This window comes from Antedon mediterranea, chromosome 5, assembly GCF_964355755.1.
Source record: "Antedon mediterranea chromosome 5, ecAntMedi1.1, whole genome shotgun sequence".
Lineage (NCBI taxonomy): Eukaryota > Metazoa > Echinodermata > Crinoidea > Comatulida > Antedonidae > Antedon > Antedon mediterranea.
This window is the reverse complement of record NC_092674.1, coordinates 26,509,614-26,526,535: the sequence shown is the minus strand read 5'-3', so window position 1 is coordinate 26,526,535 and position 16,922 is coordinate 26,509,614. Positions and strand designations below refer to the sequence as shown.

The following is a 16,922-nucleotide window of genomic DNA, read 5'->3' as shown; positions in this document are numbered from 1 at the left end:
CAGTGCTATATTGGTTACATTAATTTTTGACATAAAAATATTCTATTCTTACAATGACATTTTTGATGGTAACAAATAAAATAATGTCTCTGTGATAATTGTCTAATTATCAATTGAATTATTTGCTAACTTCTGAACAAAATATGTCACTCTTAATCCATACAGGCTATGACAATTTCACATTGTCACCAGCTATTTCAATTATAAACTAACTTACACCAAAGGTACATGACATTTGAATTGTCATTATAGGTGACATTACTTGCAAGATATGCTAACGGTACATGACATTATAATTTGAATTGTCACTAGGTTACATTGAAGTGAATTACTTGCAGCAGGCAATACTTATGTCACATTGTCACCGCTCAGTCATTCCGATCTAATGTATAAAAGTTGCATGACAGAAAGGTACAGTAATGCATTGGAGTTTGACCTTTGCATGAACCAGAGAAAATGAAAGATAATGAGGTCAAACATGAGATGAGTAGGTCAGGTACATTAAACATGTCACACAGTGTAATAGGTACTGTTGTACAGTAGCAACTTTACAATGTTATAAAATCATTAATTTTCCATTATGTTGAAAGGTACATAGAATAAGTGTTTACTTTGCCAGACCTACTATCATTTTGAAATGCTAGATCTGCACTGTCACTAGTAAATTTTCTCTCAACTTTGCATCCATTTTTTAAAGCCTCTGAACTTAAATTTGTTGGACCCCTCTGAGAGCCAAAGAAAGGCTGCATTCCAAATAAAATATTACTGTTGCAAAATGTAGGCCACAATTCATGAAAGGAAAATACAACTGTCAAAATAAGAACTGTTGACTTTGCAGTTAAATGCATTCTTTCGTCATATCTTATTTCTGAACACAGAAACTGGTATTCTCAACAAATATGGCATGTGTGTATTCAGGATTGAAACATTGAGTGAATAGCTTGCGTAACTCAAGCAGGTAAAATACACAGAGTCACCTAACCTCTTTATTGGTATTGGTAACATCAGTAAGCCTATGTTTCTGTACTGTTTGTCATACTAGTTTTCACAATAACACTAATGTTATGAAATAGTTATGTAATTAGGTCTCTTCTCTTTAGGGTCAAATTATTACATCGGATGCTGATAACGAAAGTATAAAGAAAACAATAACATTTCCTTATTGGGTAGAAAGTATAAGTTATTATTCAGTTGGAATTTATATTATATAATATATATACATTCTATACACTTTTACTATAGGTACTATTCTGTCTACCACGCTTTGATTTGAACCAAGTTCTATTTGTACTTTTACTATAGGTACTATTCTGTCTACCACGCTTTGATTTGAACCAAGTTCTATTTGTACTTTTACTATAGGTACTATTCTGTCTACCACGCTTTGATTTGAACCAAGTTCTATTTGTACTTTTACTATAGGTACTATTCTGTCTACCACGCTTTGATTTGAACCAAGTTCTATTTGTACTTTTACTATAGGTACTATTCTGTCTACCACGCTTTGATTTGAACCAAGTTCTATTGTTAATTTTATGGTCATTTTTAATATGACGGTTACTACTATATCCTATAGTCAGAAAAATTATTTGAAAAACAATATATATTATAGACAATTTATTTTTATTACTATAGATTTATCAACAAATATTAACAAGGTATTTTAATGGGTTGGCTGTTCTTAATAGTACTTACTGTAAACAGAGTTGGCCACTAGAGGGCACAATGCAAAAAAAATACATAGATATTTTGTGTCTATAAAGATGAGATTGATTTAAACTTATAGTCTAATGCTAAAAAGTATTTTGGGATGGTGCCACATGAGGTTAGGTTCAATACTAATTGTAACATTTTTTATATGTATGCCTCTATCTGGATTTCACATAAAAGACAAAATATACTTCGGCAGACACAAATTTAATTGTCATCAAAATCTATGCTAATTGTTTCTTCTGTCGTACTTTGTATTTTGTTTAGTTGTCAATTTTACTCATTTGTTCTTGAGAATAGTTCAATGATGGTTCCAAAATGTTAATCTTTTTTTGTCCTTAAATTTTATTTTGAAGTTGTATACGTCTCTTAATTTGTAGAATCTATATTACTTTGTCAAAACATGTCATTTTTAACACATTGTCAATAAAAAGTGCAAGATTATTATAGTACATTTTAGAATTTGAGTAGAAAATTTATCAGTTGTCAGATCTGTAGAATCTATTATTCTGTCCTGTAGATGTATTTAATATGATAAAATTATATTATCTTACAATTTCCACATCACTGTCGCATTTAAAAAGTTAAATTGAAAATGAAAATTAAAATGAGATTTGATTGGCAACTTAGAAATACAAGGTTCCATCAATTTAAAATTTAGTAGACATAATAAGCCATCAACAAGAGAAATTTTGCAATCTATTCAACTTTATAGACAGCCACTTATCGCAAATTATCTCTCTACTATTCGATTCTGATGGAACAAAGAGCAACAAATTCCCAAATTTTAGAAAAGTACGTCCAAATAAAAGCAGTAAATATAAATCCCATGTTTCTTTTGACGCTAGCATCCACACCAAGATTAACGATAGTTCATTCGCTCTAACCTATATAACAATACAGATAATTTTTCTTTGTTCAAATATCTATTTGAAAGACTAAATATTTGAGATAAATTTCAAAACAAACTAAACTTTGTTATTACTTGAAAGTACAATGAATCTTTTATAACTTATTATTGTGCTGATAAGTAACAGAAAAAGTGTTATTTTTTTCGTTTTTTTTACATTTTTGTTCACATTCTCCATAAACTCATGCTGTTTATTGATTATGATAAAAATCATCAATAAGTTTCCCTTTGCATCCAAGGCAAAATACTGTATATGATACAGGGTCTAACCTGTCCAAATATGTATTTGAAAGATTTTCCGAGATTATTACCTGAAAGTACAATGAATTTTTTATAATTTATTGAATGTGCTGATAAGAATACAAAAAAAGGTTTTATTTTCTCCATTTTCCATCCTTTTTTTTATATTCTGAAAATTTTCTTCATAAACTCTATTATATTGATTATGATAAAAAAAAAAAAAATCTACAGTATAAGGTTCCCTTTGCATCCATGGCCATACATACGATATAGGGCCAAACAATGGTGATTAGGGGTAATAGGTAGAAGAAGGTTGGATACTATCACTCACAATATAAATATTACACAATAACTGACACACAGTTTATTTCATATAGGGATCAACAACAGCATGTATACACAAAGAAATTTCCGGTATAATATCTCAATTCTACTTTGTGATTTGCATTGATCGGAAACTAGATCACTTAACCATAATATCGTAAATCAACCAGCTCATACTCCATCTGCTCATACAAATATGTTAACAGATCATAAGGATGAAATCTGACATATTTTCTTTGTTACAAGTTAACATAATTATAACCATTTTGATGAGAGTATAAATTGTGTTTGACAGTCAATTTCCAATATATTAATCTAGGAACACTTGTAATAAAAGTAACCAAAATGGTGCTAAATTATTATCTGTTTTATTTAATCTTTGTTACCCAGATGTTAATCCTCAGAGGTGTGCTTATGCAATAAAATTATCAAACAAAAGTTGGCAAAATTAATTGTAAACTGGAATCTGATGAAATTTGGATTTTTGGCTCTCTATAGACCCACAGCAGACAAAGTTCTGTAAAAAAAAGCAGTGTACACATGAGAACCAATGAAGTTACATCTGATCCAAAGGACTATACCATTATCTGAGGGAGGTATGATATGTGAATGTACAGTATTCTTCTCTTCAGGGAAAAAGAGGCTGATGTTGGTTTATCCAGGTAAGCTAGACACGAAATAGACAAACACAAAATATACTGTATTATGTAGGCTACGACTTAACCTTTGGAAATGAGGTTATGGATAAAAAGTGCGAATATTTAAATTTGTCCTAAAGAAATGTAAACACTGTTGTGTGCTTTCTTTTCACATTTCTTTTCAACAGGTATAGATTTAAATGAGCTAAAATGCAACAATTCTCAGCTAATCCTCACCTGACACTTTCACAATTGTGGTTAACTGTAAAGTGTTAAATTTAATACCTTTAGGAAACAAGGGAAATCTATTTACAGTCAGTTATAGGCCAGCAGTGCTTTTGCACTATTGTCCGATTTATAAAGTTTAAGTGTTTGCCATTTTCAAAATAATCCTTTTTGTTCCGGAATTTAAACAGGTATCAAATTGTAGAGTCAAACTTGTGTAAATTTGTTGTTTGTTGTTTAAACAGTGGATGTTAGAGCGCCAAAGTAATGCTTGAAGTCTCTTCAGTCTTGGGTTCCCTAAGATGCCCACAGATACTTTTATTATAAAAGATCGGTTTTTATCATAATTTGAGCTAAAATGGAGATAAAAAGCTATTTTAAATAACAATTTTTCTTTTCATTATTTTTATTTGTTTCAGAAAATTCAACGGAAAAAGATCAAAATTGTTATAAAGTATATATTGTTATAGGTATAAAGATGGAAATTGGGTTTTAAAAAATTAATATTATATAAATTGTAATTACAGGAAACCACTAAGGTTTCTACGGAGATTTTTTTCTGCTGTTTACTCAAAAGTACATAAATAATGAAATATGCGTAGTGGTTTAACTTACTGTAGGAGACCAAAGTGACCAAAGTGGCCCTCCAACGCTGGAGGCCTTGGGCAATTTTAGCCTTTTTCGAATATATTTTAATGCCTGTTGGGCCCTGCTCAGTAGTCCCTGTAAGTTCCGTGACATTTGGGTTTAGCCAGTGAGCACTCATAGCCACTGAATGTACACAAATTGTAGCAAAAGGGACCAACAGACAGACAGTCACTCACTGAATTATAAACTCAATGTCCAACAATTAGCTATTACAACTTAGTCAAACTTCCAGTCATGGTTTCTATTGCTATAAAGGTGATTGGCGACACTATCATCCTTCAATGAATGTCTTTCCGAGAAATTTGGCTTTAATAAACGATTTAACATATTACTGTCTACTGTGATTCACCATTAAAATGTCTATCTAGCTGCCAATAGGATAGAAGCCAGATGCTGCCAATATTTGTCAGTAGTTAGATACCATCTTTTTTATTAGAATTTTTAAACATTAACCGAGTGTTTATATGGGAGATATAGCTTCAACCACAAAGGACTAAATTTGGTCAATTGTTGCTAAATTGACCAAAAAACATGGCTAAAACTAACAATAAATGACTAACAATACAGTAGAACACATATAAAGCTCTGTCTACACTATCAACCTAGTTTGACAAAAAAAGTGTGATGTGCCCAAATTTGGTAGTGATATGACATCATCATGTCCATATATGGGCACATAACATTTTGTTGTCATAAAGTTTGATAGTGTAGACAGAGCTACAGGGACACCCAACAAAGTGTCCCCTTAATTGGAATGTCCCCTGAATAGGGATTTGGCCATAGTGGTAAAACATCTAATGTATTGCCACTTCATTGCTTCATAAAAAAGTGTTCCCCTAATAGGGGTGTCCCCTGAACAAAAATGTCCCATTAAAGAGCAGTTCTAATGTAGTTTAATTGTCTTAATAAATAACTATTTTATCAAAACCTTTACAGTATTACTCTCTCAAAATAAACATGGAGTGTTAAAAATGTGACCTATTGATGTAAATTGGCATCAATAGCCATTGGCACAATAAACACTTGTAAACTTTAAATAAATAAAATAAACTAAAATATGTTACTTAAACTTATGTTGAAATAAAGAATATACAATACAATGTGGTTGTCACTAGAAACGCAATGCAAAGACTTAAGGCCGATTTTCACAGACGAGCGATAACGGTAAGAGGAATACCGCGTAGCTTGTCCGCTCTCCGTTGTATGTAATTGGTCATAAGGAATATTATAGATTCTATATTCTTATTACCGTTAGCCTACAGCTCGTCTATGTAAATTGGCCTTTAGACACAAGACCAATGACAAGCAGCAGTTTGAATAATGTATTGCTTATGATTGGTTAAATCATTGTGCTTATTCCTTTGTGCTTTGCGTCCTAGTGGGAACCAAGCATAACAAGATTTTTTTTGTACTACACTTTCTAGTGTACAGTATGCCTCATCAACTGTTTTACAACTAAGTATGTTAAATTTAAACATTCAAATATTTTTTCCGAAAAGCATTTGAAAAGAAAATCAATTATGTAATTTATTATAAGCTGAAGCACTTTATTTAAATGTCTTTCCAATCTTCCTTCGTTAAAATATAACCTAAAGAAGTCTATGGTTGTGGCTTTTATAGCAATTAAATCTTCTACTGTTTCTTAATATTATTAGTTGTTCTTAGAAAAGCAATTAAATCTTTGAAATGATACAGTATACAAATAAAAATCCTCCAACCCAATCAAACGAAATATGGTGGACATTGAATATTCCTACAGTATTCTTTAAACTGAATTAATTAAACTTACTGACAGTAACTGATACTTGAGAAGTCTCTTTAGGGGATAAAACATGAACCCATGTTAAAAATAATAATAGCATTACAGAGTGAAGATAACAACAAGGGTAATCAAATTATATTAATTAACAAACCGATGGAAATGACTAAATGGAGCCAGTGATGTAATAGGCGCACTTATGTGATAGGTCTAATGTAATGTAATACCATAGACTAAAGCTCTGTCTACACTATCAAACTTTATGTGACAAAAGAATGTGATGTGCCCATATATGGACATAATGATGTCATATCACTAACATATTTGAGCATATCACTATCATATTTGGGCTTTTTTATCAAACTAGTTTGATAGTGTAGACAAAGCTTTAGTATCATTTGTACAACATGACCATGAACTTCTTAAGTGTACTATAAGTACATCAGAAATTTGATATCCAATACATTTCATTAATAATATATCCAGTATTACGTCATTGCACGGTAAATCAATGTTTCTTTTGCCAGCCATTTCTAGAAGGATATTCAAGTCTATTCGTAGAAAAGAAAAATCATATTTTTCCGAAAGGCAATAAAAGGAAACATTAGAAATTGAAAAAAAAAATTATCAATATTATTATTAACAGCAAAAAAGGAAAGAAAAGTAAAATCTTAGAAATTTTGGGAAATACCAATTTTCAAAATAAGTACTGTAGAAAGCATAACAAATTAAAGTTTTAATAAGTTTTTACCGTGTATACATATTCTGTATAGTTAAAGAGTAAAGAATGGACTTTATAATTAGCTCCTTATCAAAGGTAAAGCTATGTACCACAAGGAACATCACATGTACAGTACTTAGCCCCTAAATTAAAGCCAAAACTACTTTGCAGTACTACAAGGAACATTTTCAATACAGTAAATCATTTTGATTATTAATTATGGAAATGCTAAACTTCATTGATTGAATAGGCCATCTCACTTACGTTCGTTAATATTCAACAAGCAAAGAGTTGGTATTCTGAAACCTGGTTGGCTATCAGCTTGAAGAGTTTTAGGAGAATTATTTAATAAATCCAAGTCTTCAATTTCTTGTAAAATATCCAGAGATTCAAATAAATCTTGTAAACGTTTTAACTCTACTGGCGTTACCGGTTCGGCCATTCTGACGTCCGACCAGTTATATACATTGAATTCAGGTATATAAATATTCGCTAAATACGTGAACAAACTAAAAAATGTCTCTGTTAAGCTTGACCTATAAACAGTAACGATCCCAAGTAAATACGATTACTGATAATATCTGGGTCAATTTGATTAGAAAGTTTGTTTAATATTGAATGCTGTGGCACCAACCTTTGCAGGGAGTGTTCAAGTATGGGGTTCAACTATCATTTTGAAAAGTTTGGTATGTAGATCCAGGGTTGGAATCTTACTCAAGATGAGCTTAAAGTATGTTTAGTACTGTGGGTAACTTCTTTTGTGTAAATATTGTATGTACATACTTTAAGTAACGCTGTAAAACAGGACCATCTAGGAGAGTACATTGTTTGCGATAAGTCGAGGGCGACAGTACGGCAGTTGGAGATTGGTGAAACCCGGCAAATATTAAGTGACTACATGACATTGTTTTACACACACTTTACAATTGTCTGTGTAGCCTACTTACTATACTGTATGATACAACCACAAAGTCGTTTTTTAATTCTGACAATTGGGAGAGACATATGTTGGTGCTTTTAATACAGGATTACTGTTATGTTTAACAAAAATTTATATTTTTTTGTATTAAGGATATTTAAAGAAGAATATTTTGAAACATTTATAACATTTAAACAAAAAATTTACCAAAAGATTAAATGCAAAGTTCAATAAGTTGGTTTAAAAAAAAAATTTTTAATAAATAAACATTATAGCATAAATATGAAACATTTTAACATTCACATGGACCACTGCACAGAGAACAAATGTCATCTATACTCAATTTATGAAGCATGTACTCAAGCCGAACTTAAAATCAATAGTAAAATTGAACCAAACCGAAGGTTCTCCACCGTTCAGTGAACAATTCAATACCACCAGCATTGCTGGAGGGAGGACAAATTCTGCTTTATTTATGAATAATTGCTGTATGGATGTTTACAAAATACCAGCTTAATATTATTTGTAGACAAATGTTTTGTTGTTTTGTGAAAATGATTTTCTTTTCCCGATTAAAGGGTAAAAATTTGCCATTTTGAAATGATACTTTTGGCCTAACCCTAACAAATTGATCACTCAGTTTGGGGGAAAAAACCCCAAAAATAACAATTTTATTCTTATTTTTTAAAGAAGTATTCTTTTATAGAATCTATAAATTGTCATATTCTAAAACTATCAATTTCATGAATCAATTTAAGTTTAAAAAATACATTATTTCTACTAAAATTATAAATTTTCCAGATAAGAGTAAGTTGGAAATTGTCATTGCCTGTATGCATTATGGCCAAGTTACACAGCAACATGCATTTACTGGCTTTATGTGACTGTCCTGTGTTGAATGGATTAAGGATGGCTTAGGAAATGGATTAAGTGAAGGATTAAGTGATAGATCAGTAGCTTGCTACTCTAGTGATCATACCAAATCTTATCATAGGCCATTAATGGCTAAAGTAATCACTATGAAATGAGATGAACTAGAATTTATGATGATAACATTTGCATCTAATAATATGTTTGTTTCAAAATTGTGTTTTTGTTAGAATGTTAATAACTATGCATTTGGTAATTTAAATTCAGGTTTTTTTTTCTCTGTTTTAAAAAAGAGATCAAATATATCTATTTATAGTTTGAGAAGTCACTTGACAAACTTGACAGTTCTGTGAATTAAATACTTCTTATGTTTTTCCCATATTTTCCCCAATATGTACTGTTTATTTTACCTGGAAATTGAACAAAACAAATAAAACTAGAATGATGTTTTTTTTTATTAACTACTCCAAATAAAAACAAAGTAATCCAAGGATACAATATTAATTTTTTTATTTTTTTTAATCATGTAATTCATGCATTCACTTAACTATTATTTAAGAAAATGTTTTATTATAAACTTATTTAATATGTTGGTTTTCTTTCATTTTGTATGCTATTTCAGGACAAAAACATAATTATTAATCATATCATAATGAATTGTAATCATAAAAACTCTGTCATATACCTTTATAGTTTATATTTAAATGATAATTTTATGATCAAGGTTTGCCATTTAGCATTTCAACTATAATTAGTTTTTCCAAATGAAAATTTTCTTTATTTTGAAATATTTTTTAAAAATAGGGATTAAACACGAGTAATTCTAAAACATGGTCTTTAAATGGAGGGTAACCTGTACACTAGTTATTCACAGATTTAGCCTTGTATGCCAGGTATAGTGGTATATGAAATGGCTTAACATATTATCCAGGATAAAGTACTTGCCAGCCTGATTATATTCAAGGTCAAAGGTTATATTTCAGGCAACTACTTTTTAAAAGATGTGTTAAATATTAAAATTATTCTTTAAAACACTGATTAAGTCTAGCGTTGCAGATTTCAGTGTAGGTTAATGAACAAGGTGAAATTCATAATTATTTAGCATTAAATTGAATACCAGCAAATAATCAATAATAATTATTTATCGTAAAAAATGTACCAAATAAAATTGGAGGCAGACTTTAAAAAATGTTTTCTTTATACAATTTATTGTAATATATTTTATTATAAGACAGAGAGAGAGAGGTTGTTCATTTGTTATACAAATTGTTGATAGTTACATATCTAGAATTGTACTGGCATACCAAATTAAGCATAATTGTATTGGGAATGGTTTAAAAACTAAATTTTATAACCACCCCAGGGGATGGAGGATACTGTGATTTAGAGGAAAGGAGTGTGGTTTGGGGAGGGGCATTAATTAATGAAGATATTTTTGTCGAGAATAATATAACTAGATGAATTTGAATGAATAAGAATATAATATTTGAAAGTCCTGTTACATAAAAAAAAAGGATTTTGTATTAAAGTAAGCTTTGTTTTGATTACATTGACAGTCTGTACAGATAACCATGTTCCCAAGACGAACGATTAAGAAATGTTATTGACGCAATTTAAAACACTTCGTTTTAGCTTATAAAACAACATTAAAACATTGACAGATCAATGATGTCCAACCAGAACATTAATAGTGAGTGATGCACGACGCGAGTCACCCCTCAATGAGTAGCTGAACGTGCCGCGACTGAAAGGAGAACAGGAACTGGTAATCGGCTTGGTTTTGATGTGTAAATGACAGTCACAATTACGGTAAGAGCATTATAGTTTTGGAATTCTTATGCGAGATAAATTAAGATTTATTTAAAACTAAACTGAATGAAAGTACAACCATTTCTCTATAATGTTACAGGCCTATAAAGTTATTATATACAGTATATACACACGATTAAGTATTTTCAATTAAATGTTTGTATCTTTAAAATTCTTTCTTTTAAGCATGTTTTAATTAAGTTTCAAAAAAACAAAATCAGGTTTAACATTGGTTGTGCCAATACCCTACACTACTAAGTGACGTCACTCGGGTACATCAGACCAGGGAGGTATAATCAGACGATGACCCAATTAATTTGCCTTAAAAAATAGGTCACCCTAAATTGGTCTAGAAATCGGACGCAAAGTAAACAATAATAAACACCATTGTCACCTACAACTTCTGGAAGATCTGTGGTTATTATTTTATTATTCTTTTTTTTTAAATGAATTATGAAAACGTAATAAAAAGCACAAACCTATTAACCGTCTGTTTCTGTTTCTGTTTATTAACCGGTCCCATGTGCTCGACTTGGATCGGCGCTCACGCAGGCTAAAACTTCGTACAAACGATGACATAATGCTCCTGCTGGTCCGGCCTGGTTTATGAATCCAATAAAAAGAAGCAACGCAGCTAATACATCCACATCTATTACTACATTTCCGTCGAAATAGTCATCATGATGTTTTCTTACAATCACTCAGCGGATAAAAGCTGAACATCTAGGCTAAGTTTCTATGAAATCCTTTTGGTTAGCCACCACAATGTAAATACTGTGCTCTTCACTCAGCGGGATTTTTGTGTAACAATACGCATCGCTGAGTAGCAACCTGCCTGAGGGATAATATTCCCAGTTCTGATTGGACGAGAGTTTATCTCTCTAAATTACATTTGAGCATCGCAAAATATGAACAATATTCATAATTTTTGCGCCGGAATATCATATTCGCGATAATGGATTCTTTTATAGCATACTTGAAATCGTCAACATCTTGAAATAAAATCCGTGTTTCCATCAAACGTTTAAGAACCATTGATAACTTGACGATTTTCAAAACAATCTTATCTTCCATACTTTGGCTGTACGTTTTTAGATCTACTTGTTTTTTTACGATCACACTTAGCACTCGACGCACTAATATGTCTACTAAAACGTAAGTATTCAAATATAGCAGTTATCAATTGAAGTCCCATTTACTTTTCGTTCAGTTTTCAATTCATAAGACATTTATTTTGCTTTTAAAAGCTTACGCAAAGTAGGATGCCTGCACGGAGCCTTGGAAAAAAAAAATACCGGTTTTAGCAATAAGTCAGAACTCAGCACGTGTAAGGATATTAGGATAACAATAATACAACATGAGTGACTTTTCTATATAATCTCACAACTAACAAGTATTAATACTAAACCCATCTATTTGCAATTAACAAAATCTATTACGTAATCAAAAAGTCAACGGCAGAGCGATTACGTCATTCGTGCAATGAATATACGTCAAAAACACCATTTAGTAATAACGAATTATTATGTTTGTCTTCAATTTGAAATCTAAAGTCAATTAAACCAAATGTTAGGATGTTGAACCACAATTATTATTCTCTCTTTCTCTTTATTTTTCTTGAAGGTACGAACGGCAGCGGAACGATTCGGCACAGTTTTACGTAAATATTAATAGAGGGCGCTATTCATAAGACTGATATTTTCAGGTCTTAAAATAGTAGCAGGGTAACTTAGCACTTTTTTTGTGCACTTTGTGACAAAAGCACCAAATTTGGCACAAACCTTCTTTAGGGTATATCTAACAATCCTAGAAGGGGTGCCCAAAAATCGGAACAATTTAACGACGTCATTTGGACCACGCCCTTTTTTTAGTATTACGTAATTAGGTGAAAACTTAAATCTTCGTATATACATACCAAGTTTGGTATCAAATAAAAACTCATGACATGTACATTGCAATACACACATAAACAATATATGATTTCTCTTCAGACGGAATATATAGGTCAAATAATGTAATTTTCTGTCATATTGAAGGGTATTTCAATCAAAACGTGCCAATATTGTGCTATGTTATGAGCATTGTAGTTATAAGAACAACAACATTCATTTTTGTAATAGTACTAATGTATATTTATCATGTACCAGTTACTTTCCTTTAACATAATATTAGGAACCACTGAAAAAAGGTATATAAAACATATACTGTATCAAACTTGGCTCAATAACCACTGGACTATTAGTAAACCGACAAAAGACCATTTGACTGACAATTATGGCGTTAGCAACCATAACAATACATGGAGGTGATTATCAACCTTACTTTTATGAAATTATTTATCTGGAAACAAACGCTTATAATGGTACAGAGTTGCTAGATGACGAACAAGTTCCACGGCATGGGTAACAAGACCAGTGCACTGCTGAACGACACTTGCAGTTCCCTGAGCAAAAAGGCAACTTTTTGCAGCCACACTTTAGCAATTCCCTACATGCCTTGGATGCTTCAGGTAGTATTGTCCAGACTGGTGTCCATGTACTGCCGGTTTTAGTCCAACCAAAGTCTTCTGGTGATGGAGCATTCTGCTGTGGCTGTAGACTGGTGGTCCAAATGCTTGCTTGGTATATGGATCTGTTGGAATGCTGTAAAAGTGCATCCTGCAATAAACAATTTAAAGATTGGTGTTACCTTTTAATGAAAGAAAAACATGAATCTGATAATAAATTATTAAACGACAATTGACAATTATATGGAAGCTCCCCTTACCTGTGTAGGAGGAATGTTGTCCATTGTCCGTGCCTTTCTTGAAAAAAGATCTTGTCTTAGCTTAGTAACACTTCTTAAAGTACTTGTCTTGTCGTATAGATGACATGTAAACTCATCTAGCAACTGGAATTGAGATGAGTTGACTCCTAGAGATTTGAAAGGGTGATGTGCCATGAAAAGAAAGGCTTCTGTGACTGCTGGAAATGAGTTCCACGTCTCCCATGCGGAGTGTTTTGATTTTCCGAAGAACTGGGATGTAGTATCGGACCCAGTAAATGCATGAAAAACTGGCAGCCCTCTTGACTTATCCTCTCCTAGGTTATGGCAGATGGTATTTATATTAAAATATTGGAAGTGCTTACGCATGCCAAATGCGACCCAGATACACGTACCAAGATAACAGGCTATTAGATTGCAGAAAATACCAACCAGGATAACGACGACATCAGTATCAACTGTACGCACCAAAATAACCCTGCTACCTTTCTTTAAGGCATCATCAATGTGAATGCACATCCTGGAGTCGGCCTCTTCATGGTCGCAGATTGACATAGGTTGAGTAGATGTCAACATACAACAGACTCGCCTACAGGACATATATCAAGAATTACTTACTAATTTAATATGCCTTTTTAATTAATTATTGGTATGAAACTGTATAAGTAACTTAATCGTTTGGTTACAAACAAAATAAATGAGTATGTATCATAATAAAACTTACCTGATGTAATGTAAACTTCTTTGCAGTCAGAGTAATCATGGGTAGACACCTTTGTAGTTAAAAAGTTAAATAACTCCTCTTTATTTACTGGATCTTTCAGAAATTCTGGAAAATTCCCTGGAATCTTTGTTTGTCCCCCAACTTTCCTCTTGACCCCTTTTCCTCTTTTTTCTCCTGTAGACTGCTTAAGACTATCTGTTCTGTAAGTGTCCCCCACTATATCAATTCTGTTACTATTCTGCAGCTGCTGTCTGGTCCACGGTAGAAAGACCTGTCATACAAATGATACAAGAATAACGATCCGCATATAGAAGTGACCAATTATGTGGTGGTTAAACAATAGATACAATCCTGAATGCAAAGAAATGTACTCACCTTATCACCGTAGTCATCAAATGTAAATGCATGGGTGCTGGAAAGGGCATGGACAATAGCAGCTCTGTCAAACACCTTTACGTCAAAATATGTAAGAGGTTCAGGCTGGCCTTCAGTCTCCAAATGCTGTAGCAACTCAGACTTCTTAGTTGGTAGTCGAAGCTTTCCATTTACTGCCAGAGGGTTGCCATGGCTGGTTTTCATGCATGAAGATGTCTTCCAAATCTCCATCACTAGATTGACTTGCAATATACAGTCGACTGAATAGGCTGCAGTCACTTTTTAAACTCTTAACTTGTTGCTTTGTTTTGGACACTGATTTTGACCATGGTGTGTTGAACAACGGCAGCTTATTCTGTTTGATGGCTTGTTGAATTGCAACACTTCTGTTGAGAATAACTTCCTTGAAATATTGTTTGTACTGGGTAGTACCTACATCCTGAATTGTACGAACTGTCACTACTGCACTTTCATTGGCACAATCTCGAGCATCCAAGACCAGAAGTTCTGAACAATTATCGAGGAATTGGTTGCCTGCATTGCTCAGGGAACTGCAAGTGCCGTTCAGCAGGTCTTTTTTGCACTGGTCTTTGTTACCCATGCCGTGGAACTTGTTCGTCATCTAGCAACTCTGTACCATTATAAGTGTTTGTTTCCAGATAAATAATTTCATAAAAGTAAAGTTGAAAATCACCTCCATGTATTGTTATGGATGCTAACGCCATAATTGTCAGTCAAATGGTCTTTTGTCTGTTTACTTAGTCCAGTGATTATTGAGCCAAGTTTGATACAGTATATGTTTTATATACTTTTTTTCGGTGGTTCCTAATATTATGTTAAAGGAAAGTAACTGATACAGGATAAATATATTTTAGTACTGTAGTTCTATTACAAAAATGAATGTTGTTGTTCTTATAACTACAATGTTCATAACATAGCCCAATATTGGCGCGTTTTGATTGAAATTCCCTTCAATATGACAGAAAATTACATTATTTGACCTATATATTCCGTCTGAAGAGAAATCATATATTTGCTATGTGTGTATTGCAATGTACATGTCATGAGTTTTAATTTGATACCAAACTTGGTATGTATATACTAAGATTTAAGTTTTCACCTAATTACGTAATACTCAAAAAAGGGCGTGGTCCAAATGACGTCGTTAAATTGTTCCGATTTTTGGGCACCCCTTCTAGGATTGTTAGATATACCCTAAAGAAGGTTTGTGCCAAAATTGGTGCTTTTGTCACAAAATGCACAATCTTCATAAAAAATGGAAGTTAGCAACCCTGCTATAGCACACACAGTGTAGGCCTTCTAAAAAAGTTTACAATACAAGTGCGGTAGGCCTAGTATCGGAATGGAGATAGGAATATGTGTATAATATGTGCAAGATAACATTGATAAAATACCTGTATAATGCCACATTATCTAAATAATAATAAACTTGCTAAGCATCATATAGCTATAAAAGATTATTATCGAAAATAGAAAAAATGTTGGAAGTCCTTTATCTTTTTTAGAGGCCTACCAGTGCATTATAATAAACCTATTTAAAAAAAATAAAACAAACATTTATTCTATGGAGGTGGTATCTACTAATGAACCTCAAAGCTGTTTATGGAATGCCAACGGATTATTTTGTACTTCCCACAGGAAGTTCTGTTTCCATTCAGGAAATCCAGAGGATTTCCATAAAACAAATATCCTGCCAAGTGGTAATGGAAGTTGAGATATCTAACGAAGGCAGCCGGATGTATAAAACATTAAACCCTACTCCTCGAAATCATAAAAAAGGTTTAATATCAATTTCTTTTTTAATCTGTACATTGTTTTGCACATTTTGAACAACCATCAGAATAAACCTAAACACCTTGCACAGTGTGCATGCCTATACTGTACACGCGGTTCAGACGTTATTTTGGATCACCAAGAACTTGCCCACACAGCGTGCAGCCTATACAATGTACACACACTGTTCAGGACCTCTCTGACAAATTCGTATATTCGCGCGCGGCTGCTACTCCTAATTTATAACTTACTGAATACTGAATACTGAAATGCTTTATTTGTCCATCATCATCATAAAATAACAACAGAAATTCTTCTTGAAAATTGACAATTATTAGTAAAATAATAAATAGATATAAAATATAATATATTATGTACACACACATAATTGCACAAAAAAAATATAAGTTATGAAACACGGTGTAAAAATGACAAGGTATTAAAATTGAATAGGATTCAGGAGATTAGAATAGTTTAAAACAGCTTTAAAAGG

General features: G+C 32.2%; 2 protein-coding genes across 2 annotated transcripts in view; both read right to left on the bottom strand.

Annotated features, from left to right (window-relative positions):
* LOC140050161 (rho GTPase-activating protein 7-like) overlaps nt 1-12,050 on the bottom strand; it is a 104,947-nt gene extending 92,897 nt beyond the window's left edge. Inside the window, exon 1 of the mRNA XM_072095230.1 lies at nt 11,253-12,050. Coding sequence (XP_071951331.1) covers nt 11,253-11,352 — 100 coding nt within the window. The 5' untranslated portion in view covers nt 11,353-12,050. The remainder of the gene's footprint in view (nt 1-11,252) is intronic.
* A 1,077-nt stretch (nt 12,051-13,127) lies between these two features.
* On the bottom strand, nt 13,128-14,314 carry LOC140049874 (uncharacterized). The gene is made up of 3 exons (XM_072094825.1): nt 14,261-14,314; nt 13,540-14,125; nt 13,128-13,430 (listed from the first exon to the last, which is right to left on the bottom strand). The coding sequence occupies exons 2-3, from the start codon at nt 14,110-14,112 to the stop codon at nt 13,128-13,130; spliced, it is 876 nt and encodes a 291-aa protein (XP_071950926.1). The 5' UTR covers nt 14,113-14,125; nt 14,261-14,314.
* Between the last annotated feature and the right edge of the window lie 2,608 nt (nt 14,315-16,922).

Bases quoted from the DNA above. Each gene is read 5' to 3' on its own strand.
- LOC140049874 (XM_072094825.1), bottom strand. From the start codon at position 14,112: ATGTTGACATCTACTCAACCTATGTCAATCTGCGACCATGAAGAGGCC. The intron at 13,431-13,539 runs GTAAGGGGAGCT...TGTTTATTGCAG, and splicing joins ACAACATTCCTCCTACACAG to GATGCACTTTTACAGCATTC.